At 46.3% G+C, this 25,501-nt stretch overlaps 6 protein-coding genes across 6 annotated transcripts; 5 read left to right on the top strand and 1 right to left on the bottom strand.

Moving 5' to 3' along the window:
- Positions 1 to 276: 276 nt before the first annotated feature.
- Positions 277 to 2,255, top strand: PGRI_025720 (chaperonin-containing T-complex subunit CCT6; the record flags this gene model as incomplete). Its single annotated transcript, XM_040790285.1, has 7 exons — positions 277 to 318; positions 381 to 475; positions 533 to 554; positions 624 to 665; positions 721 to 741; positions 795 to 968; positions 1,026 to 2,255. The coding sequence occupies 7 exons, from the start codon at positions 277 to 279 to the stop codon at positions 2,253 to 2,255; spliced, it is 1,626 nt and encodes a 541-aa protein (XP_040647238.1).
- A 203-nt stretch (positions 2,256 to 2,458) lies between these two features.
- On the bottom strand, positions 2,459 to 3,526 carry PGRI_025710 (putative histone acetyltransferase (MysT1); the record flags this gene model as incomplete). The annotated part of the gene is made up of 1 exon (XM_040790284.1): positions 2,459 to 3,526. The coding sequence occupies one exon, from the start codon at positions 3,524 to 3,526 to the stop codon at positions 2,459 to 2,461; it is 1,068 nt and encodes a 355-aa protein (XP_040647237.1).
- Positions 3,527 to 4,168: 642 nt separating this feature from the next.
- On the top strand, positions 4,169 to 7,064 carry PGRI_025700 (RNA recognition motif domain-containing protein; the record flags this gene model as incomplete). The annotated part of the gene is made up of 2 exons (XM_040790283.1): positions 4,169 to 4,357; positions 4,419 to 7,064. The coding sequence occupies 2 exons, from the start codon at positions 4,169 to 4,171 to the stop codon at positions 7,062 to 7,064; spliced, it is 2,835 nt and encodes a 944-aa protein (XP_040647236.1).
- Positions 7,065 to 7,481: 417 nt separating this feature from the next.
- On the top strand, positions 7,482 to 9,358 carry PGRI_025690 (asparagine--tRNA ligase SLM5; the record flags this gene model as incomplete). Its single annotated transcript, XM_040790282.1, has 4 exons — positions 7,482 to 7,637; positions 7,702 to 7,874; positions 7,951 to 8,071; positions 8,138 to 9,358. 4 exons carry the CDS (start codon positions 7,482 to 7,484, stop codon positions 9,356 to 9,358), a joined length of 1,671 nt encoding a protein of 556 aa, XP_040647235.1.
- Positions 9,359 to 15,994: 6,636 nt separating this feature from the next.
- PGRI_025680 (camp independent regulatory protein) lies at positions 15,995 to 17,434 on the top strand (the record flags this gene model as incomplete). The annotated part of the gene is made up of 1 exon (XM_040790281.1): positions 15,995 to 17,434. The coding sequence occupies one exon, from the start codon at positions 15,995 to 15,997 to the stop codon at positions 17,432 to 17,434; it is 1,440 nt and encodes a 479-aa protein (XP_040647234.1).
- A 5,699-nt stretch (positions 17,435 to 23,133) lies between these two features.
- On the top strand, positions 23,134 to 25,012 carry PGRI_025670 (Zn(II)2Cys6 transcription factor; the record flags this gene model as incomplete). The annotated part of the gene is made up of 3 exons (XM_040790280.1): positions 23,134 to 23,615; positions 23,663 to 23,751; positions 23,814 to 25,012. 3 exons carry the CDS (start codon positions 23,134 to 23,136, stop codon positions 25,010 to 25,012), a joined length of 1,770 nt encoding a protein of 589 aa, XP_040647233.1.
- Positions 25,013 to 25,501: the final 489 nt, after the last annotated feature.

The raw sequence follows: 25,501 nt of genomic DNA, 5'->3' as shown, positions 1-25,501 counted from the left end.
TTCGATGGATTGCTGGTGAGGTTGGCGACGGCTGGAAATGGACAATTTTTTTTTCTCGCCGCTAGTGCGAATCCTAAGGCACCGAACCGGAGGTATGACGGTAGGTATCGGAGCATATGTTTATCCGCTCCATTGATATAGTCACGTGAACATAGAGCATGCTCGAATGTGGGCTTTTTGGCCGCGGACCTATCGTGGAACAAGCGCTCTACCATCCCTTTAATTTAATATTTTTGAGTTATTGGACGTGATACCCTGTCATTCATTACCTGGGATATGTCTGCAACTCAACTACTTAACCCGAAGGCGGAGTCGAGGGTATGGAAAATATTCCCAGATGGCCCCTCAATGATATGCCCGCACACTAACATTTCACCCAGCGGAGAGGAGAGGCCTTGAAGGTGAACATCGGTGCCGGTGAAGGTCTTCAGGATGTTCTCAAGTCCAATTTGGGTCCTTCGGGAACCCTCAAGATGTGAGTTTTCTACGAATACACCCCACATCCAAAGGCATTGGAGCTGACAAAACTTAGGCTGGTTGATGGTGCAGGCGCAGTATGCAACCCCCGACTCCTCTCGAACGGCACGAAACATTCCTTTTCTGATACAAGCTTGCTATGATAGATCAAATTGACCAAGGATGGAAACGTTTTGTTGCGGGAGATGGTTCGTTCTGCCCCCAGAATCTCAGGATCCGAGCTTGGAAGCTAATATTTATCAGCAAATTCAAAACCCTACGGCGGTAAGATGGCATTGCCTCGAGAGCGTCCTACGTGTTACTGACGAAATGGAAAGGTTATGATTGCTCGCGCTGCGACGGCACAAGATGACATTACCGGTGATGGAACAACATCTGTCGTTTTGCTGGTAGGAGAGCTTTTGAAGCAGGCGGAGCGTCACATCTCGGAGGGTTTGCACCCCCGTGTCATCACTGATGGCTACGAAATTGCCAAGACTGAGGCTTTGAAAGTATGTCATAAACATTGAAAGTCGAATCTCGATATGGAGCTAACACATTACCTACAGTTCCTTGAAAACTTCAAGCTCGAGCGTCCCATTGACCGAGAGCTGTTGCTTTCCGTCGCCCGTACCTCCCTCTCCACCAAGCTTAACGGTGCTCTCGCTGAGAAGCTTACCCCCGACATCGTCGATGCCGTCCTCGCCATCCACAAAGCCCCGGAGAAGCCCGATTTGCACATGGTTGAGATTATGACGATGCAGCACCGGTCTTCATCCGATACCCAGCTTATTCGTGGTCTTGCCTTGGACCACGGTGCTAGACACCCCGATATGCCCAAGCGAGTTGAGAACGCTTTCATTCTGACACTGAACGTCAGTCTGGAGTACGAGAAGTCGGAAATTAACTCCGGATTCTACTACTCCAACGCCGAGCAGAGAGATAAGCTGGTTGAGAGCGAGCGCAAATTTGTGGATGCTAAGCTGCAGAAGATTGTGGACCTCAAGAAGGAGGTTTGTGGAAACGACCCCAACAAGGGATTCGTTATCATCAACCAGAAGGGTATCGACCCTCTCAGCTTGGATGTTCTTGTCAAGAACGGTATTTTCGCCCTGCGAAGAGCTAAGCGCAGAAACATGGAACGTCTCCAGCTTGTCTGTGGTGGAACTGCTCAGAACAGTGTTGAGGATTTGTCTCCGGAGGTTCTTGGTTGGGCTGGTCTGGTCTACGAGCACCAGCTCGGTGAGGAGAAGTTCACTTTCGTTGAAGAGGTCAAGGACCCTAAGTCTGTGACTATTCTCATTAAGGGTCCTAATGGGCACACCATTACCCAGGTTAAGGATGCCGTTCGTGATGGTTTGCGCTCTGTTTACAACACCATTGTCGATGGCTGTGTCATTCCCGGAGCTGGTGCATTCCAAGTTGCATGTGCTGCACACCTGCAGTCCCAGGCCTTCACCAAGACCGTCAAGGGTAAGGCCAAGTGGGGCGTTGGTGCGTTCGCCGATGCCCTTCTAATCATCCCTAAAACTCTTGCTGCCAACTCCGGCCACGATATCCAGGATTCTCTGGCTGCTCTTCACGATGAGGCAACAGATGGCAACGTTGTTGGTTTGAGTCTGGTCACTGGCGAGCCCATGGATCCCGTTCAAGAGGGTGTCTTCGATTCCTTCCGTGTTCTGCGCAACTGCATCGCTTCCAGCACAGGCATCGCATCTAACCTCCTTCTGTGCGATGAGCTACTGAAGGCTCGGCAGATGAGCAAATCCGGTGCTGGTGGTCCCGGTGGTGAAGAGTAATGTACTTTCTCGTTTACGAAATCAGGCGGTTCATGTAAAGTTTTAAAAGGGTTAAAGACTTGATTCTTCACAAAGTTGGGGGCCAAGCGCCAATCTATTCAAAAATACACAAACTTCACGTTGCTTCTCATTGTCGTCGTTAGATGAAAATACTGTAATAAGCGCTATCGTACATAAACTTGAAAGCCATCTCATTAGAAGAATCAGTCTTCTTCTGAGGCAATGCTTTGGTCATCCCCATCGGACACAGTCTCCCGCGGCCAAAGTCCCTCGAAGCCTTCTTCCCAGACTGGATCGTCCAGTGAGAGATGGTGTGTTTGAGCCCACTCCCATACATCAGATTTGCAAATGGTGACCATCTGACCTGGTGGGGTGGTATTATCCTCCACAGCCGTGCGGGTGGATTTACGTTTTTTCGGAGTAGCCTGAGGCTCAAATAGCCCCATGCTCTTGAGTGCAGTGATCACGTCCTCGGTCAGCATACCAGTTCCCAGGCCGAGTTCTTCAACAGTAAAGGTCTCGCGCAATGGTCTCTTGCGGGAGCCTTTAGGAGTTGAGCTAGGCTTCTGCTGGTCGGTTTCAAGGGAGCTGGCACTAGGTTTGCCGCGGAGTAAGAATCGAGCAATCCGCTCGGCCCAAAAACGAACGTAGCTTTTGTGGCCTAGCTCGCTGAGTGGCTTCTCTGGTCCACCGATGCACCCGCCATTAGAGTCCCATCCGCTGAGCTTGTAGCTGACCCCCATCAACAACTTCCCAAGCTGCTTGTGTTGGTAAGGCGGAAAGATCAAGATACAAGCAAGATTGTTCGCGTCCCATGAGAGTTTCTCTTTTGAAAAGAAACCGAGCACGTAGTAACTGTCGGGGTCGTCCGGGTCGGTAAAAGTAAGAATGTAGTACAGGAAGGTTGCGACATCGAAAAATACGGTCTTGTGGTCGAGGAAGAGTTTGGCGAAAAGGGATAAATTCTGTCCGAAAAGTTTGTGGTTTTGCCCATCAACCTCCCACACTGCATACCCGCCATGGTCGTAGACTTTCGTGCCAGGTGGGGTTATGCGATGCTCGCAGGCGCGTTTGTGTTGCTCAAACGTATCCACGTCACATGTGTATCGAAAGCACCAGCGACAGACGTAGAGTCGATCGGCGTCTTTGGCGACGAGATCTTCGGGGTAGATGGATTGGTTCCATGGTTTGAATAAGAGGTCGCCCAGTACGACGTTGTTCACGTTGCGATCGGCTGGAGTCTGCAATGGCGCAGACTTCAAGGTCGCCATTTATTATGGAGACGCGAGCGGCGCGACGTAATATCGTAATTGTCGGAATGCTAGGTTTCGGGGGCGTTCATGCGATGTACCGTCTCCAATGAACAAGCCATTGGTATTACGGTGGAAATGAGAGCTGCAGGTAGATGAGAACAGCGGACACGGTCGCGCAGACATTGGGAGACGTTATGTGGACATAATTTCTCAATTAGTATTATTCATTGTCCAATCCATTCAATTGTCAGGTTTAACATTGAGGGTTGACGCCTAGAAATCCAGGCGAAAGGATACTGTCATGTGATCGGAGCGGGGGATCCTCCGGGAGAGCTTCATCATGTTCTCTTATCCTGTTGCCTGAAACTCCCATGTACTATTTGTTATTTGAAATTTCTTTAATTCTTCAAATTTATTTGGATTTCCATCCTTGCATCTGGAAGATCCAAACTTGAAAAACTTGGAAGTGTTGCCACAGGCAGCAACATATGAATCTCGTGATCTTTTTTTCCCCCGTTTATCTAGCCCCAAAGGCATCATAATTCCAAAACATTTCATATCTTCAACTCTACTCTAGTTTATCCCTTTTTTGGTTTTCTATTCTGTAACGTCCCACCTGTTTGTGGCTCTTATCTACAGGGCTAAAAGTGCATCTTCCCCATGTTGAAGCCCTTCCGAATCAGAAACCTTCGGGTACCTGCTCAGCACGAACCCGAGCAGCCTGCTGATCCTCGTACTGCTTCGGGGGTGGTCCAGATCTCTGCTACGGATTACGATGATTTAGCGTCAAACCATCCCCGTGCAAGGTTGACTTATCTGGATGACGATGATGATGATGAAACAATCACCGTAAGTTCACAACAGTCTGCTAAATATCATCCCGAGATCAAAATCTTACCCTTTCCCTTAGGTTGGATCCGCTTTCGAGCTCTCTCAGCGCCTTGAGGAGCCCCTAGACATTAATACACAGCTTGAAGCCGTCAGGCTTTCTCGCAATGACATCATTCCGATGCACATATTTGATATTCGTCGATCAAACTCCGTGACCGAGTTGTGGAAGCGGTTTGAAAACAGCGTTCCAAAACAAGGCTCGGCTGATGGGAAGAACGACACACAACCTACTTCGAAGGCTATTGTCCTCGAAGAGCAACAGCAGCAAGAAGTGCCAGTTCCTCATACTAGTTCGCCATCTCTCTCTGGGGATCAACCTCGGCCTTTCATGGAAGCATTTGAGGCCGAGCTAGCAGAGATGCTCAATGCTGCCGAGTCCTCGGAGAGTAGAGAGCCTCAGCCTAACTCGCCACCGACTGAGCCATCAGCCAACACAAACTCAGAACGATCCCCTCACCCCGTTGAGATTTTAGCAGCACAGGTTCTAGACCAGCTGATCAACGGCGCTACTATGGTACAATCTGAATTTAGATCAAAAATTCCTGAGCTACAGCGACAACTACATAATGCTCAGAGACAATTTGAGGAAACACAGAAATCTCTGCCTAAGAACGTGGAATCGTCACTACGGGCACTACTTGCCACTGTTGAAGCTCACCTAAGAACCGCTTTTAACAATCTTCCGGATGGCGGAAGGCAAATGGCAGAAGATGCCTTCCAGGCAGGAAGGCCTGTCGCTGAGAATGCCGCTGATGGTTTTCGTACGATGGCCTCCGAACTCAATGAGGTCGGAAGAACATTATTTGCCGCATTTGAAAGCGAGTTTGGGCGCGCTAGATCAACAGCCTCTACGTCCTCGACTTCCGAGGCACCAAACCCTGGGCCACCAGGGCCAGCCTTCAACACTGCTGCAAGCAATGAATCTATGGCTCCGGGCAATGTGTATCCCCAAAGCTCAAACACACATCCTTCAGAAACAGCCACAAACGAGAAATCAACAGCAAGCCCAGGCCAATCGAACCCATCTTATACTGTACAAGCAGGAGTAACCCCCATCCAGAGTCATCATGATCGTCAACCTATACCTGCTCAGCCAGTTCATTGGGCACCTCCCACATGGCCTGCTCCACTTTGGAATCCATTCCACACTTATAACGCACCCCCGCCTCCATGTCCTCCTCTGCCGTCGGTGGCAATGCCAAATTTCACTCACTTCACGCACGGGAGACCTGCGCCTCCGCCTCCGCCTCCTCCTGCATTCAACACCCCATTCTGTGTTAGACAGAACTCACAAGTGAAGCCTAGAGAGTCAAAAAGCAGTTCAGCAACTAGGTCCTTGTTCATTGGAAACGTTGGTTTCAAGGTTACCGACAAGATGATACAGGATGTGTTTGCTGCCAAAGGATTCCTTGTCAAGGTGGATCTCCCACTAGATACTGCATCAGGAAGGCATGCAGGCTTTGGCTACGTTAATTTCCCCTCGGAGTATCCGGCTTTCGCTGCAATGGAAGCATTGCAAGGTGCTGTTATCGACGGCCACTCAATAAACCTGGAGCCTATGCATCATCCCCCTATCGAAAGTGTACGTCCGGCTAAGGTTTCACCCAACGTCGGTACAACCGCACATGATACCCAGTCAAAAAGCCCTCAGGCTGATATGAGCGGTGTAAACAATTCTCCCTCCGAACGAAACAGTACCACATTGGGAGCCTTTGTGCCCTCACTTGCCGCGAAGCCACAAAAGCGCTTATCCCAGCCCAGTAGCTCGGAAAATCGCAGAAAGTCCGTTAGTTTCGTGGACCTCACGCAAAATGATTCTAGTCAAGCCCAGGCAGAATCATCTGCACTACTTGACTCTCCCAGTGATGACCCTGCATTCAGCGCACGTTTTCCCTCGCTTTTACCCGAGACGAGCGCACAGCATAACGATCCATTGAGCGGTCAGGGTGTTTCGAACACGGAGTCTCATTTCCCACCCGTGTCTCAATGGGAGGCTCAGCTTCTTGCAAATCGGCAGGAACGCCGTGGAACAGAACCTATAACTGGAGCTTTGCATATTCAATCGCCAAACAACCCAAAACACGGCGAGGAACTCTCCACTCCCATTTTACCCAGCCATCCTACCCCAAAAGGGTTTGGACAATCTGCTTCCGGTGCCAGCGAGGCTGTGCGCCCAGTGAGAGGCCTCAATGCCCCCCAACATGCGGCCAAACCGAAGCGCCGAGCCACTGAACACAAAACTCATAAACCAAATCATCACCATACTGCGGAGACTAGCCGTCATAACTCCCTCAAGCATTCCGCAAGTATGCGTCGTCTTGGGGATAGATCGCAAGGTTCTGCGGAAATGGACACGTGGGCGCGTCTGTCTAGGCGAGAACGAAATGGCGCATCTTCTCACGAACAAATTCCTGGAAGCTTCCCGGTGGAAGATACAACGAGAGTCGATCTCTCTAGGACACTTGATGCCAGTGTTCCTGGATCTAATGATGAGGCAATCGAACGATGTGTTTCTTCTCTTATCGACATGGGCTACGGGGCTGGACAGGAGGGCGGACGGTCGAGGATGGCTGTGTATGCAGCTATGGTAGATGGCGTCCTCATGGATGCGATTGATATGATTGAAGAGGAAAGGCAGATTTATGAACGACGGCCTTCGCAGTAAGGCATGGAATATTTTCTTGCTCTCTTTTTTTGGACCAGGGTCGTATAACGGCCTAGTCATTCCTTTAGCTGCAGTTTGGCTTGACTGAAACTCTTCTGGTATTATTTTAATCTTGATAGTCGTTGAATTCCCACTTTGCTTTAATGGCTTGCTGAGGATGTTTCGAGACCTCAATCATATATGTATCCGCCTTTTGAGTAGTGTTTCTTCTGTTATTTTTCGTTAATATTCTTATTGTATATGTCGGGCTATCTTCGAGTGTATAAATTGGTAGGGCTGGTCCGTTATATATAAACCCTTAGGACTTGGGAACATAGCAACAAGATTGTAGTGTACAATATAACTATATATCTGAACATGAATACATTTCTTTCGAAATAACACTGCTGCCAACTTTTAGCACTATAAACCGAGACAATGGTAATAACAGTAGTATTGGAATACTGCCCAGATGAGAATGCTAATCGGACCGACATCAACGCCGATAAGTTTCCTGGCCGCAATCTCCGAACTCCCCGATCATCAACCTACAGCACCTTCAGCAATGCAGATATGGCGGCGGACCTTCGCCACGTCTGTGGGCAGACTTACCCATAGCTCAATTAATTCCCGTCCCGCTATTGTGCGATGCGCCCAGATCCTCCAAGCCAGCAAGAATGGTGGAGTCTCCAACTTTGAGGACCAGGAAATCAAAGTGAACGGGTTCATTCGGTCTGTACGGAAACAGAAACGCTTCGCGTTCGCAGAAATAACCGATGGCTCAACTGTGGAACCGGTACAGGCATTTCTGAAACCCGCGCAAGCAGCAGAGTACGTTTGACCGCGCGCGAGCTGTGATCATCGACCTGTTTGTTAACGGAGACTAACTTGAGCGCCTTTTCTCTAGTCTGTCAACTGGAACTGCGGTCGAGATATCGGGCATATGGAAAGCTTGCCCACCGGGCAAAGAGCAAACTCATGAGCTCCAAACAACCGACGTTAAGATCGTTGGCGCATCGGACCCAGAGGTGAGCCCGAGAGCTTACTCCAACTGTCGCAAGACCTCACACTAACCATGATATTTATGGCTGCAGACGTTTCCGATTCAGAAGAAGTACCACAGTCCCGAATTTCTGCGCCAGATTCCCCACCTCCGCATTCGAACACCCTTCAATTCTCTCCTGTCGCGTTTCCGATCCGAGTGCATGTTCCAACTTGGCAATGTCTTCCACTCTCATCCGAACGGAGCTTTTACACAAGTTCAGCCTCCACTTATAACATCCTCGGATTGTGAAGGCGCAGGTGAAACATTCACATTGGCACCACGCGGTGCCGCTACAGCCAGCACCGAGAACGAGCATTTCTTCCGATCGCCAAAATACCTTACTGTATCGTCCCAGCTTCATCTTGAAGCTTATGCGGCGGAACTGGGCAACGTCTGGACATTGACCCCCGTGTTTCGGGCGGAGAAGAGCGATACACCGCGCCACCTCAGCGAGTTCTACATGCTCGAAGCCGAGGTCAATTTTATGTCCGACCTTGATTCGCTTACTGGCCTAGTGGAACATCTGCTACGCGATCTGACGCGTCGTCTATACACTACTCCTGTGGGTCAAGAGATCTTGTCGGCAAAGCGGTCTGGCGAGCCAGGGCAGGAAACTAGCGCGGAGGAGACAGGATCTCTACGGCAAAGATGGACCGATCTAATGGATGGGCCAAAATGGCACCGGGTTACATACACCCAAGCAGTGGAGATGCTCCAGCGTGCTGTCGCCGAAGACGGAGCATCCTTTGAGCATCCCCCGACATGGAATGGAGGTCTACAACTTGAGCATGAAAAGTATATCGTCGAGGTGCTCCATAAAGGGCGTCCTGTCTTTGTAACGGACTATCCGAAATCCGTCAAGCCGTTTTACATGGCCCCTTCGCAGGTCGCAGATGACAGCAACACTCCCGGGGAGACAGTGGCATGTTTCGACCTACTTCTCCCCGAAGTCAGTGAAGTCGCCGGGGGTTCCCTGCGTGAGCATCGCCTGCCCAATCTCATCCAGAGCATGCGTGCGCACGGTCTGATCAAGCCCCGGCAAATTCCCGAGTCTGGTGATGCAGCTCCAGTCGAGTCGCTGTATCCTCACCTCACTCCCGACGAGGACTTGAGCCATCTCCAATGGTATGCAGACCTCCGACGCTGGGGCTCTGCTCCTCATGGTGGCTTTGGGCTCGGATTCGATCGATTCCTGGGATATTTGACTGGTGTCTCCAGCGTTCGGGATATCGTATCCTTCCCACGATACTTCGGTCGCGCTGATTGCTGAGACTTCTCAGAGGTATCAGCTGGCCAGTGTATGATAGATTTGTAATATAATATGCATGAAAACTAAATAGATATAAATTTGGAAACTCTCAACCTAAAGCGACATGAGCTAATTCACCGTGTAACCCGTGGAGTCATAACGGGGACAATATACAAAGTACGAAGTATTCCTCATCAGCCGCGGAGGTATATAGGTGAATCCTCCAGCAATAATACTGATATAATCCCGAATAGGACAAAGACAGGGGGGGTTTATCCGCTGACTTCCGCATAACGGAGCCTCCGTCGCACTTTATAACCCAATTCGACTAGTGAGAAATACAAGTCTCTTACCCGAAGCTAAAAAAGAGGGCTTGCAGGTGCTCGGCTCAGCTTACTTTTGTATATTGCTCTCCTTTTAATATCAAACAATTTTCAAAGTCAACTTGATAAAAGCGTATACACAGACCTCTTAATTGCTATTTCAATATCGATAAAACAAAGCGAAATAAGGAGAAGAAAACTAAATTTCTTATCTGTGCGGAGTACTCCGTACTCTGTAGATCATTAGAATATAAGAACTAGGGGGGAGAGGCTATATGTAGGCTGATTGATCTACACACCTTTATATGTCCATCATTGATTTCCCCGTTTGTTTGCCGAGATTCTAATTTTAAATTGTAACAGAGCTTAATGTAAATGGGCATTCGGGCGAGAAGAATGACTAAATTATAGTTACATTCAATATGAAAACCTTCTTTTTTTTTTTTTTTTTTTTTTGGATCTGGCCCCTGCTCCAAGACTCAGCCAAGTGATCATCCTAGACAACCAGCCGAAGAAGCCAGAACAAAGCGTAACGCTAAAAAAGAATGCTACGTAACGGGAGAAAATATAATATGCAAGTCTTGCTCATACCGGAGACAGGAAATCATTATGTGATATCAAACAACTGAACACAGGGAGATCTACGTATGCATACTCCATACCTTGATTTGTATACAGGGCTGAAGTAGAGTGCAAGACATTCAAAGTTAACAAGCACGGACGAAAAAAAAAATGGATTCTGGAGTTTAAAATTTTCAAGGAATAAAATTAAGGCACAGATCTTGCTGCATTAGCATAGCGCCAGGTGTAGACGATCGTTTCACGATAAAAGTAGCTCGACGGAGTAGACCGGACGTTTTTGTACATGCACGGGGTAGCATATTGTACTCCGTATACCTCGTATACACAGATCTTATTCCTGATTTATGCACCGGAGTTCCGGACCCCAAGCAAAGCCAAGCACTGTAGTCTGGAAATGAGGCGTCCCACCAAATGTAAAAAATTGGGGCGGGTGGCACTAGTTTTTAGGATAATACGGAGGAGGTAACTCCGTTGATGATAAAAGGTACACATCAGTACCCTAATTAGGAAACAGGATAGATGTGGTTCAACAAGGAAATTCAGCCTCGGCGTACTTATAAAACGTGGACCGAGGAAGTTTTTGGAGTAATTGGAGTATTCTCAGTTACTGTTTCGGATCTCGCTTATTTTTTTTGATGCCGAGCATTCCGGTTTCAGAGTTTGGATTTATAGATTTGTATTGCCACATGTGATTATTACTGTGGCGAGAGGCAATTATATAGTTTGAAAAAGGAAAGTACATCAGATTAGAATTGTGAAAGATAATTACAGCCTCATAAAGAAGTGTGCCTCGAATTGATATATTTTTACTTTGACAAAGCGAACATACCAATAAGGGGGCTAGGATCAGCAGGCAAGGGGCCCCAACCTTACCAGGGTTAAGCATAAGCAAAAAGAAGTTTGGGCAGTGCGCGCCTTGTCCTCCATACGAGTCATGCAGTGGCACATCCCTGCCTGACGTATCACATTGCAAATAGCGAGATCGAAGATGTGATTTGCGGTAGGAATATCAAATTATTTTTAGTATGCAGTACGGAGTAATAATAATTTTAGGATTATGTTAAGGTTACACTCCAAGGCTAAGACAATATTTCAAGTCTTCGTATTCGGCTTCAGAAACTCCCCGAAAAAAATTATGCCACATGGATTTATGTCCATGTAAGGGGTCAAAGCAGATTTAGAACCTTGGAAATGTCTAGGTAAAGTTAAGTAAAGTTAAGTAAATTAAAGGTACGGAGTTAACGTTAACCATAAATTTGAAGCCACAGTTTCCATGGTTCACAAGAAGAATATTGGATTTTAGGCTTCGATGACATTTTGCTCAGACCATGGGTCTAGCCACTAATGTTGTCCTTGGCAGTCATAACTCTTGGCTACTTGGGATACTTTCTTGTCATTTTGGTAGGCAACAGTGTTGCACTGCCTTTTCTTAGAGGATGTGATGGATATGGTAATAGTAAAGTCAATATTACAAACATTGGACCATAATAAAATGAAACCCTTTGACCCTCATGCAATGAAACACCAAAATACAAAATACTATAAAAAAAAAAAAGAAATGAAAAAAAAAAAGTAATTCCACTTAACCATTCCAGCACATTCCCTATTCATCTAGACAATGGATACCTTAATTATGCTAGTGGAGATAAGCTCGTGTGACGTTTCACAAAATTGTTTCTTGGCAACCTTTAATTCCAGGGTTGCAACGAAAATCCATTACAATACAAGAATCGCACGTCATTTTCCATTCTTTTTTTGGTTGGTGTTAGTTGCCTTAATATGAGATCGTCTCTGACTGGAGGAATCTTGCTCCTCAAATACCGTGGCTGACCTTGGGGCTCTCGTTTATAACCTTAGGCCAAAGCATGTCATCAATCGGAGATTATATATGAAAGCAAATGCTGTGTAGCAGAGTTAATATCTCACCTCCAACTTATCTTCAATAATCCGAATGTACTCCGAGACCATTAATAATCGATTAGCAACTAACGAATACAGTTGCAGAAGGCCCGCACGAACCACGGTCGGCAAAACAGGCGGCATATCCCGCAAGGGTACTTTTATGTGTATCAGTACGGAGGAGGTGAGATATAGTTAGCGAGATGTGGAGCTAGATCCACTCAGAAAAAAGGAGTATTCGGATAATCGGCTAGACCTTGCGACACGCAATTGTTTTTCTTGTTAAGCAGGCAACACTAAACCTGGACATTGGCATCATTATGAGGCGTGGAAAGGGGACGACGTATACGGAGTATGGTGTACCTACATCTTTGATAAATAGGAGATGATTTTCCACCTGGGGGAAATGAGAGACACTAGACTATCCTAATGGAGCAAGACTTGCGGGATCACGGCTGTCGGGGGTGGACCCAGCGATCTTCAGAATTTAAAAAACAATTCGGTCAAATTTGAGCTTTTACACTAACATCGATGTGAATTTGTATAAAGTACGGAGTACATGCTTGCATGCTCTAGGTAAGGGAACACATGTGGTGATCGTGCTGTTGGTTATGCTTATTTCATCGTGTTTTATGGAAGAGACTAGGTAGATTGACAAAGTAAAAATGTTACCTACCGTTCCAGTTTCCTTTTTCGACATTATGAATGACCAGCTGCGCCAGTCTGATTGTTAACCTGGATTATCACCCCAAACCTATCATTAGCCATTCAATCAATTTTGAGTGTGGCAGCACAAGAACACAGCATAATTCTACAGAATGCTAGCCCGCTAATCCGTATATTGGATCATACACACTACTTCGTATGTCTTCCATTTGGCCACCCATGTTGCTTATTCCATCGAATCGATATCATATAAGCGGTGCGACCTTACACACTCCGTAGACCTGGTAGATGGAAAAGCAGGTCACCATTGTGATATTATAGTCACACACGGCGCTATGTGAGACATGTAATGCATGCGATACAATGTACGAAGTACGCTGACACTACGGAGCATGGGCTCCTGCCATTCTCTTTGGAATAGAGACACATGGGCCCCCAGCTTGTAAAGTCCAATTCCGAATCAGGGCTGAAGCCAAGAAGGGAATCAGCTGCCAAGCTTAACCAGCTCCCCCGAACCCTATTAGAGTGATCCTTGTACAACGGGGGATTTGTTGGCGATACGCTTTCACTGGCTTGCATTATTCGGCCCGTGCGTGATATATTGGACAATAAGGCTATAGCACAAGTTCAAATGTTCATGACCAGGATTAATGTGGCACCGATTTCTAAATGTTTCTGGTACCTTTCGACGCCTCATGCGATGTACAGGGGTCCAATATTGGATCTAGAATGCGTGGCTACCTGTAAGGCGAATTAAGTACAAGGCTAACTGCACAACGAACATGAACGGCACGGAGCGCAGACTCGGACCAGTTAACCTTATCGCCGAGTCAATGTGTCAGCAGATATGATTTAGTCGAATCATCCTAGGTGCTTTGGTCGATCGGTTAATAGTCCGCGAATCGCCTTAGTTTTAAGTTAGTGTTCTTTATTAGTTTTGGTTGAACACGAGCAATATAAGTCAGATACGAAGTACATTATCTACAAATACATGGCCTGTAGCTAGTATAGCCAGTCCTAACCCGTATGCTTCCCCGTGGAGATCCTGTTACGTGGCTTCTTAGTTAGCTTTCGCCTGCATACTTTTACGCGCGCAAATAATATGCATAGATGGGATCAACAGACTTGAGACCTAGACATTTCTCTGATCCACAATACTCCGTATGAAGTAGAGTGCAACTTTTGAGTTCATGTTTTATTTTATTTACATCATTCCTTTGATCTGGACTAGGATCTTGTCAAGCTTTATGGTCAGCGCAGCTAAAAAACAAAAGACGGTGTCACTGGACCCAATACGAGTACGGAGCACGAGTCACGAGGATATGGCCACTGTGGCTTCTTCTTATCATTTAAGCCCATGTATATCGGATATCGGATAGAAATAAAATATTCCGGGCCAGATTCGCTAAGATCAACCTTGTTTGGATATGACTCGTATGGAGACTTGCCAAGGGATAGGGTGTTGGATAAGGCCGCATCGGACGGCACCGCTAAAAACCCAGTTTAGGCTATTATTAATCAATAAGGGGATAAGTGCTAAACCCCGATAGTTAAGTGGGCTTGATCCTTTTTCCCGTTGGAAAAAAACAAACTATAAATTCATCTTGTCTGAGAATGGCAATTGGAATTGAGCATTTTAACATTTTAGCACGGAGGTCCGATTGGGGGTCCGAAAGATATATATAGTTATCCATTGTTTTAACAAGGTTATGTTATGTAAGATGTACAAAGATACTCCGTATATCCGAAAGATAACCCAATCCCACTGCAATATAGAATGAAGTTCCCTACCCCCCCCCCAATTTGCCAAGAAATAAATAATAAGCCAAAGTGGAGGGGTGGATATGGTCTCTGTAAGCGAGCAGACATAAAGTTCAGCGCCGGCCTCCTCGTGTTGGATTAAGCTTAAGAGTTCCGCACTAACCTTTTTTTCTGCGATCAGAGCGCCACTTTTCTGACACAGAGGATTTTATGTACATAGATTTTATTTTATTCTATTTTATTTTTATTTTATGTATTATTACCATACAGATTGTCTATCTATTTACGCTGATCCTTCTACCCTTTAACCATTTTAGTTTAATCTATCAGGAATGGGGCTTTGAAGGGGGCCAAATTAACCTTACTGCCTTCCAAGATTTTTCAAACCCCGTAAAGCCGAGCCAAGAGTTTCCAACGTGGAATTAACCAATCCGGAAAACTGTTTCACTCCCCGTGACAGGAAAATGGAATCTAAATTTCATATAGAATTTGAGTTAAAGATGTGAAGATTTTATACTTTACATAAAATACCTAGGCTACACAATATTGAAGTCCTTTGTATACTCTCAAGATTCTTTTTCCAAGGTTCCCATGCATATAGATTTCAAAGAGATTCCAAGGAAATTTAAATAAGGTAAATAAATTAAATAACTTAAAGTAAATAGAGAAATATAAATTAAAATAATCCTCTAGGAATCTCGGCGTTTAGCAAGTTCCGTTCGATCTTTTCGCTTGGATCGCTTGATCCGCTCTTCTCTCCGCCTTATTTAACCTTCTTTTTTATGATTTCTTCATTGTTTCTTATAAGCTTGCATCTGAAAGGTTCCTCTTTTATTTTTATTTTTATTTCTTCTTCCACCTTTTCTTTCTCTTTCTCTTTCTCCCTCACTTTCATTTCGAAAAAGTTCCCGAGACAACAGCTAAGCCATTCCTTCAGAAACCCTGTGGAGTCATAAAGTAGGCCCCCCACTCTCCGTCTCTTTGTGTCTTTTTCAGCCTTGGCTCTCTCCCTCTGTTCGGCATTCTTTACGCCTTCAAATCCACTTGGCCCACATCAATCTCTGAAGTTCTTCCTCTTCCACTTTGGGATAAAGTTGAATCACAAAAAAAAAAAAAAGAAAAAGAAAAAAAAAGACAAAAAAGAATAATACTTTCAACCGGTCTAACCGTCTTGGGTGACGTAAAAGCTCGGCCTTTACCCACGTCGGTCTACAGGCTACCCCATATCCAACTCGGATCCTGGTTCCTATTATATTTGGACCTGAACCCTATTTTCTTCCTCTCCACTTGCGCCTCTTTTCTTTTCCTTAGATCTAACCCCCTCTCAGACCTCTCTCGTACTCCCATTAAAAAAAACCCCCTCCTATCCTTCAACCTGGCAATCAGATCAAATCAACCGGGGTCCTCGGTTGACTCAAGAGCTTGGATGGAGACGTATTACGGACACGTTCGCACACCTGCGGACGCTATCATTCTTTTCGAGGCCTGTCGCATCGGCCTTTTACCTCGCGTTCAAAGACGATTATCAGAGAAAGAGCGACAATCAATCCGATCCGGTTCAGTCTTTGTATGGGATGAGCGAGAAGCGGGTATGCGGCGATGGACCGATGGGAAGTCATGGAGCGCCAGTCGTGTATCTGGTAGCTTTTTGACTTATCGTGAAATGGAAGGCAAACGTGGAGGCGGTAGTGTTTCTCAGGGCTCTACCTCTCGAGGAGGCAAGACACCTGAGAGCCGGGGTAGTGACGATGACCGCGCCGATGGCACAGACGAGGGACCAGACGGGTACCGTTACAAGCCAGATGGTTTGATGAAGCAGTCTTTCAGTATTACGACATCAAACGGTCAACACTTGCACCTCATTAGCTATTACTCACGTTCCCATCCTTCTGCCGCCAACTTGCAACAACCAACTTCAGATCCCGCACTGCGCCATGTTCGACCCCAGAAAGGTCTCTATCCCGAATCGACTGTCAATGATCAACAAAATCTTCCTGTGGTTACCCGTGGACCTATGGCAGGCGCTGCTTACCCCATCACTCCTCATCCCCTCGGCGCATACCCGCGCGTCACTCATACACAGCCATACCCACCTGCCTATGCTTGGCCGCCCACCCCTCTAGCTACACCACCCAATGTTTCGGTTCAATATGGCCCTGGTCCTTCTTATCTCCCCCCGGTAGGTGCCAATGGACATCATCATCATTATGGCCCTCCACACCACCAGCCTCCACCTCATCAACATGCTGGACTCCCACCGCCTCCACATGGGATGACAGGCCCATATGATCGACCGCCTCACATGGAATCAACTCTACCTCCAGCTGGACCGCCACAACAACCAAGCTACGTGAACCGATCGCCACGCTCTATGCACGACGCTCATGCGCATGCCCACGCTGCTCACGCCCAAGCCCAAGCACACGCCAACGCAGCTCAAGCCCATGAGCAACGCACCCCACCGGTCTACGGACATGCTTTAGTTGATCCTCGCATGGCATCACCGCGCGTGCCAGTCCAGTCCATTACGCAGTCCAATGGACACGCGAATAGCCCTCAGCTGGTGAAGCAGGAGCATCCCGCCGCATTGCCCTCTCTCAACCCCATCGCCTCATCGCCAAAGACTTCCGATTCCACGAGTGCTGCAAATGCAGTTCCTGGAATCAGCGCATTAATGAACGGCGCATCGCTGGCCCCTCTTTCCTCCGCAACTGCCTCTCCTGGTGGCCCCGCCACTGGCTCGAATGGGACGCCCGCACCGAGCTCTTTCGCCGATGGGCCACGGGATATCCCTAATGAGAAGATCGGATTTGGAGGCGAGGACACTAGAGCGCTGCGCCAGCTAGATCGCGCCTTCATTGCATAAAGCGTTCAATGAAAACGGAACAAAAACCACATCAAACCCGAACCCGTTCACATGGTTGATCCCCATGTTAACCTCACGCTTTATCTTCATGTCCATGTTTCTTTAATTGCTGCAGCTCCTACAGAGCGGGGTCTTATTCCTGATGCTGTTCCAGTGATATCCTTTTTGTTTTCTTATATTTGTCATTATTAGCATTTTGCATGGGTCGGGGCAATTCGAATTCTTGCTTTCCATATGTGACCGGGTCTGGCTACCGGTTCAATGGGGCCTTTTCATATTATGCATTGGGATCGGTCTACACGGTTGGGGTACGGCTTTTACTTTTAAACGGGCTACTTATGTCTTGTGTCTTGTCAATTGACTTGCTTCCGTCTAGATTCACACTGTGCTTTTCGTATACTTAGATGCATCGCTGTGTAGAAAAATGTCGTAGACACCTTATAACTGGCTTATCATCGGTACATGTATCTTCAAGGTTGCTTTCGTGTCACATGCCTTGATGTAGGTAGCAGAGTTCTATATATTGGCCTTCCTTGTGGGTAAGCGTAAAGGATGATCAACATTGACAGCCCCAGACTCAAGCTATGTCGCTTTAGCCTCTTTAGGCACTTTCTACGACTTCCGTAGACCCCACCCCCTCACTCAGGTGGATCCGGACAATGGGGATAAGAATACGAAATATGATACTCTAGATTAGAAATGCTGTACAGGAGACGTTCATAGGGAGCTTCTCCTGGTCCGAGCTATAGTGTTCGCGTTAACATACCGAGAATGGAATTGTTTTGATATTTTCCCCAGAGCCTTCCCCGGGCCGGGTATATGCATATTTGGTGATGCAAAGGTAGCTTTGCCGCCCTCTCGCTCATTAATACCTTGGCGCCGAGAAATAGGACGTTCTGATCTGTCGATTCGATGATACCAATCCTTCGAACGAGCCCGCAGAACTTGAAAACTTAATTCTGCAGGACTTAATTTGCTTCGAATTCAGCGCCCGGAATCTCCTATTCTAGAGTCTACTTGTGAGGTATGTGAGAACTGTATCAAGCTCATCAAAAGCTTATCAACAGGCAAGGTATACTTCGTATGTCAACACACCCAAAGAGCCATAGGGATCATAGTAGATCAATGGAGAGGGCTCACTAGTTAAGCAGGTATATGGAGCAGCCTTGCCTTTGACTAAGGCTGGGGCCTGAATGGTGTGTCCACGCCACGATCGATCTCCATTGATAACCTTGGAAACTAGTGAAATATCTGCATGATGCATTTATCTATCGGTGCAATCCTCATCACCATTGACCTGAAATAACTTGGATGATCTACCTAGAAAATGACTTGTACACTCTTTCTTGATTCTGGGAGGCGTCATTCATGAAGGCTCAGGATATTCGATTGGACGTGCGGGATTTATTTCACCACAGATCTGTTTCGACTATAAATGGAAAGCTGATTCTTTTGGTTAGACGATCCTCGTATACCTGCTATGTGGGGTATATATCAGGAATTAGCCACACGCCCCAGGGGTTTCTTTGAAACCGAGACCGAGTTGATGCTCCTTTTAGGCCAATGAAAATACCTCAATCCAGTTGCCCAGTTGCCCAGTTGCCCTGGATATAATAAAGTTCTTCTTTTTTAGAGATCGTTGGAATAGGAAGGTGCTACTCAGTACATCAAGGAGTAATGTGAATTCATACTGCAAATGGTACCTGTAAGAAGTCAATCAAGTTATCAAATACATAGGGCTCAAGTATATGCAAGGATAGCAGCATATACTCTTTCTGGACATGCATAGAGGTCTAGGATGGATATAGTGAGCATCGTGTCTCTGTATATGCACATAAAGTTTGGAAAGCGTGGAAGAAAAGGAAGTTTAAGCCAATATCTAGTATCCAACAGCAGGTGGCCTAGTGGTAACATGCCAATGTGTACTACGAGGGAAGTGCCTAAGATCTTCCACTACCTGACTGTTCCGTTTGACTGCGGTCGTGATCGCGTTTCATTATTTCTAGGTGCCAAAACCCCTCTTTCTTTTTCTTTATAGACGACAGATGTTAGAGCCTCAGGTCATATAATGCTTAAGGCGTCTAATACACCATATAGCTCCCTCCTCTCTTTCCTTTTTTAGTGCCTGCCTTTTTAAACCTACTGGGAGAATGTCATGATTGCGACTATACCTTTTTACCATTAACAGTATTCTGAGTGTCTTCATTGCCACTTCCACATCCTAAACTCAAGCCAAGCCTACTCCTACTCTCTGGCATAATTGTATGTGCCTTGGGACTATGAAAGATACAACCACTTGTACTCCGTAATAATGAAGGCTACTAACGATGACATCTTGTATGATGTAAACCTTGAAGAAGAATAGCGATATCGCAGTTGGGCTGCTAGTTTGGGCCGATATATGGACAACCTGGGGTTTAAAACTATAGAGTAGATATCGATATGTTTTTATGAACGTCAAGCAACCAGACTTCTCACTAGTCATTTTCACGCACGGGGTAGGTAGATTCCTCACAGGCAATAACAATATGCGTGAGATCTGGCATTGTTCTAAGAATTCGTAAACAATAAACTGGGTGCATCCAATTACAAACAAAGAAATTTCAGCCCTTACGCCACGAAATTCCATAATGTGAAGCTTTAGATACTCATAGAAGTAAGCAAAACATTTGATTAAACATTTAGAAGGATTGAGCGATCGAGAAAGTAGAAAGTCTGAATATCATTTTCTTGAGACTAGTGTATCCACAATCCCCAAATCCTGGTCTGGGTGTCGATCATACTATGAGTTAGCCCATGTCATATGAAAATCAAAAAATCACTCATCTGTCTTGGAAGGGATACTTTTTCTTTCTCTTACCTAAGTTAAATGCAGTTATCCACGTAATTTCCTTCAGTGACCATGAAAAGGTCCATCACAGAAGAATTGTGATATAGTCTTTGCCTTTATTGTTAGTCCTGCATCCGAGTACTCCGTAGTCCGAGCTTTGTTTGCTCGACCAGGTATAGTATGTAGCTTCTTTTTCCTATTTCGCATATGCACCATATTAAGAAAGAGGGACGTTTCAGATTTCCATAGTTTCGCACTAGACTCAAACCAAGGCCTAGAAAAAACTAAGAGCTTGTGACCGCCGAAATTACGATTATTCCTAGGCGCAGTTGGGGCTGAAAGAGAACAGAACAGACGCCAAGCAAGTGGAGCAAAAACGAGGTCAATTTCCCATTGCATAAGGTATACGGAGTACAAAGTATATTGGAAAGATCATCAACTCGTTTTGGATAGTTTAATTGGAGAGATCGGCTGGAGTTAAATGGGAGGCTGTGTGTATCCAATAGGAAGGTAGAAGCCGAATTTATTTTTTTTGATCTGACTAGTGTCCTGCGCACGGCAATTCATTTTATTTTTGATTGGTATATTTAGTACTCCGTATCATGGGCCGGGCATGATGGGCTTAGGAATGGTGCAGCAATTCTGGTGGTGCCTGGATTTCCCTTCTACGGCGAACGCCGCTTAAACAATCTCTCCTCGTGTCCACAACTGTTGGTGCGTAAGCCCTCGGACAACCCCCGATAATAAATGAGGGTAACCCGAATAGGCAATTACCTCGCTCCACATATGTATGGAGAAGGTCAAAGATCAAAAGAGAGAGAACGAGAGGGTGAAAAAAAGTACGAAAAGATGGTCTAGGCTAGAACCTCGGCTTAGTTACCGCATTGGTTTACGCCCTGATCATATGGTCGCCGTCCTATTACCCGGAAAGTTTTTGTACCCCGTACTACTTCGTACCCCCCCCTCCAAAGTAGGTACACTCATTCTCATACCCCTTGCTCCAGGAACAGGATTATACGGAGTACAGAGTATAGATTGAAGAGATATCTTTTTTCTGTTTTACGGCCCCACTAGACGGGAATAACCGTTGACCCGCCTTGAACCTTGGTAACGGATTCATTGTTGGATTGTTTGTAAATGGTAAAAGAAAGAGTAACATGGTGCGATAGCATAAAGACAGGGATCTTGACAAAAAGGACTTCGCCCCATATTTTTAGCGAGATCATCCGTATAAATTGCCTGACTCGTTAGCGGCACATACCGTCATCAACCCATTGGCTCATATTGTTGGTCCACCCCCGTCAGATCAATGGACTTGCATAGTCGATCGTTGGACAAATTGAAAACCAAGGAAAAGAAAATTCTAATTGACTTACTCACATAGCTGGAGTTCATATGAAACCCCCATACTGGCGGAGAAGCTCGGGGGAGACTAGCAGGGGTATGAAAATCATCTCGGCCGCGTCTCAGCTGATCAGTCAAAAGGGTTAAAAGGGTGAAAAAGAGGACCCAACATTAGCCCGTTATTAACTCCAGACTGTTTCCATGTTAGTCTCCCGGCAGATCCATAGAGACATTGCGCAGTCTGTACTTTTCGGTGACCTCGTCACATTCCACCCCTTTGGGATATCACAGGTTAAAAGTCAATATATGAATGAAAAGGGCAATAGGTGAGCGGATGGAGAATACCGATGGATCCTCCACAGAACATTAGAATTCTATAGGCGGAATGAAGGGCTACGGATTCCGAGCCTTGTCGATTCCCTGCAGCGGATGTCCGTGCTGATCGTACCCAAAAGATCTGGCCCACTATTTACCCCAGATTTGTTGGCGTTACACAAAAGGAGAAAATAATCGAAATTAAGTGAAAATTTCAAAGTGGACGGGGATCGGGGGCGCTTAGGCCCGAACTATGGGATGGTCCCCGAAAGGAGATCTCTCCCTTTCAGTTTCACCGCGCTTCTTCCTAGGAAAAAAAAAGAAAAGAAAAGAAAAGAAAAAAAAAAGGAAGAAACCTTCGATAGTGTGGGGAGTGGCTTATACTCCAGCTGAATGGTTCATGGGAAGAAAAAAAATATATATATATATCGAATCATTATTAGTACACATCATTATACGCAAAGGTTCCGCGGACCATGCATTATTACATCCGGGGTTATTTATCTTGGCAAGCCTTTTCCAATGGATCAAGGGGGAATGTCTTACAGGTTTTTACGGAGTACATCTGGAGTACATACGGAACTCGTGACGAATCACCCACGTTATTAGACATATGTAACATGTATGGATGTACTCGGACTATGGAGCTTCGGTCTAGAATCGTATGAGGTATACATGTACGGAGTATCAAAAGTCCTATTCCAAGGCAACAAGAAAAAAGAAAAAAAAAACACAAAACCCCATAACGATGCCCTTGTCAAAATTGCTTTTTTTGGGGCTTCTTCACTGCAAATCAGGTCAGATCCAACATGCTTGGCCTCTCCCCCGCATAGAAAGTTAGGGAATAAAGTACGTAGAATATTTTGGAAATTTAATTGAAATATTAATTTTTTTTAATGACTCAAATGGCTTAAATCTTAATTAGCATTATAATCGACTAATGCGTTCATAGCTGTAGTCTCGGATTTCTTTAATTGGATTCACCCTAGTAAAAAGCTCTTAGATATTATTAATATTAATATCCTTCAGATCTAGATTTAATTCCCCTCTATTTGAATCTAAAAGTGTATCCTCTGATCACACGCAGTCTGGTGGACCAAGCACATTTTCCCGTACTTAGTTTTTCTCTTCCCCCCCCACTCCATTTATACCCGATAGTTCCCCCCTCTCGTCAGCGCGCATATCTAAGCTCTTATCGGATGCCTTTTCAATGTTATCCATGCATCCCTCACTTTTCACCCATCCAGATTTGAATGATGAAAATCAAGAGAGTCGTGAATCGGATATACCATCATTAGGGATACGCGGCTCTATCATTCGAGCCAGTACATCCAGCGCCAGCACTGGTGCTAGTACTGATGATGCCTCGATCGATTCACCAGACTGGAATGAGAAATTATTCGATCAAGACCAGCAGTTGAAGGGATATTCACATTTTGATCCACAATTGGAACATATTATGGAGATACCCAAAGTCGAAGAACTGGATGAACTCGACGATGATCTGTCGAGTATCAAACAGGCTGATGTGGAGTCGGGCGCTCCCGCTCCTGTTCCACGGAAACGTGGTCGCCCACGCAAACATCCACTGCCTGTCCCTGGAGGTCAAGCCAAGGTCACTAAAGGTCGCTCCAAGACAGGTTGTATTACCTGTCGTCGGAGGAAGAAGAAGTGCGATGAGACAAAACCTGCGTAAGTTGTGTTTCTCCTAAAGTGAGTCTTGTCTAACAGGAGGGTAGTTGTCAAAACTGTCAGAAGAATGCGGTCGTTTGCGAAGGCTACCCACTCAAAGAAATTTGGAAGAGTGGGAGACAGAGACTGGCTGATGGTAGGTGCATTTTACATTCTGATTTCGACTAATCATACACTAACCCCGTCTTTTTCTGGTAGCTCGATCCCAGTCTCTTACATCTGTGCCGCGCAGTTTACCCCTCCTCATCGACGGCATAGAAACGGACGTTGACCGTCGCTTTTTGGATCATTTTGTCTACGGTTTCAGTCGTGTGCTGACACTTATCAACGATGATTCGAATCCCTTCAAGGAGATCCTTCTCCCGATGGCGACACAACATAGGGGGCTGATGCATTCGTTAATGTGCTTGTCCGGATCGCATCTCTCAGGTTTAGATCCTGAGCCAAAGCTGAAGGAGCGAAAATACTTTCATTTCCACCACGCTATACAAGATTTGAAAGATAATATCAATGCGTCATCATCAGCTAAGAGCCCCGACGATGATGAGCGATTGCTAGTTGAGGACCCGATCATCGCATCCACCATCGCCCTCAGCTTGAACACCATCTGTGAAGGCGAAACAAACGGTGAATACCGACCGCACATGGATGCCGCCCGGTACTTGCTCCTGTCCCAACAACCACGGAATGAAAAATTCCGCCAGTTCATCGTCGAGTTCTTCCAATATCACGATGTCTCGAACTCTCTTACCTCGCTTGACCGCCGTCCCAACCTCTTGCACAACGACCTGCACATGCCCGATTTCGTACCCGGTGTATCAGCGGGGATGTTTCTCGGTGTATTCGACGGTCTCTTCAACTACATCTCCCAGATAACCCAGCTCCGTGACCGTATCCGCGAGCGTTTCAACGAGGGCTATGAGCCAGCAGTGGACTACCAGACGTTGAGCGAGGCAGTTTCTATTGATATGGCCATTCGTACTTGGGAGACCTCACATGAGCCGGACACCCCGAACTGGTGCCTAGCCCAGCTCTACCGCCAGTCAACTTGGGTGTACCTGTACCGGACGATCCGGCCCTCGCGACCGAGCGATAAAATCGCACAGGTAGTCGACGACGGGCTGAACTACCTAGACCAACTACCACAGGATGCATCCGCTTTCAGTATCGTCCTAATGCCGCTGTTCCTGCTTGGTTGTTCTGCGTTCTTGCCTGAGCAGCGTGAACGCATTACGCAGGGCTTCGAGAATCTCAAGTCATACTCTAACCTGCGAAATATCGAGCCTGCTTTCAAGGTTGTTTCGCGGGTTTGGGAGATTATGGATACCCGGACGCAGGATAGCTGGGACTGGGAAAAGATTATACGTGATATGAATATGGATTTCTTGATCACTTGAATATTCTTTTCTCATATCCTGCCTTCTTTCTCTTCCCCCCTTACCTTTCTTATACCCTGTCATTTTTTCTATTCTACCTTGTTTCTTGTTCTCTCCTTGATTATTACCGTCTTGGAAAGGGGATTCTCCGCCCTTTGTCCCATACCGTGAGCGATGATCACCCCCCAGACGAGGCTGTACGATGCGGCGTTTTGATTTGATTGTTACTGGGAGTGTGATGCATATTTGCATCTTTAAGGCCGGGGAGTATTACGATTACGTTTGCGTTTTATGTTTTTTGGTTCTTGGCTTGCGAGCATGCACCGCGGACTCTCCGTGTCAAAGGCGTGTTCTCTGGCTGCATTGCATTGCATGGTCAGGTACAGACGCCAAGTCGGTCTTTCCAAAAGCCCCCCGATTCAAAAAGGGCCGAGTTGGTGTTATTTCTGTAGTCGAAAGGTCGACTGGATGATCTCATGAGTTCGATGTGTTTTGGTCTTTGGTTTAGGT

This window comes from Penicillium griseofulvum (genome assembly GCF_001561935.1).
Source record: "Penicillium griseofulvum strain PG3 chromosome Unknown contig_80, whole genome shotgun sequence".
In the NCBI taxonomy this organism is placed as follows: domain Eukaryota; kingdom Fungi; phylum Ascomycota; class Eurotiomycetes; order Eurotiales; family Aspergillaceae; genus Penicillium; species Penicillium griseofulvum.
The sequence above is the reverse complement of the archived record's forward strand: the minus strand, read 5'-3'. Positions and strand labels throughout refer to the sequence as shown.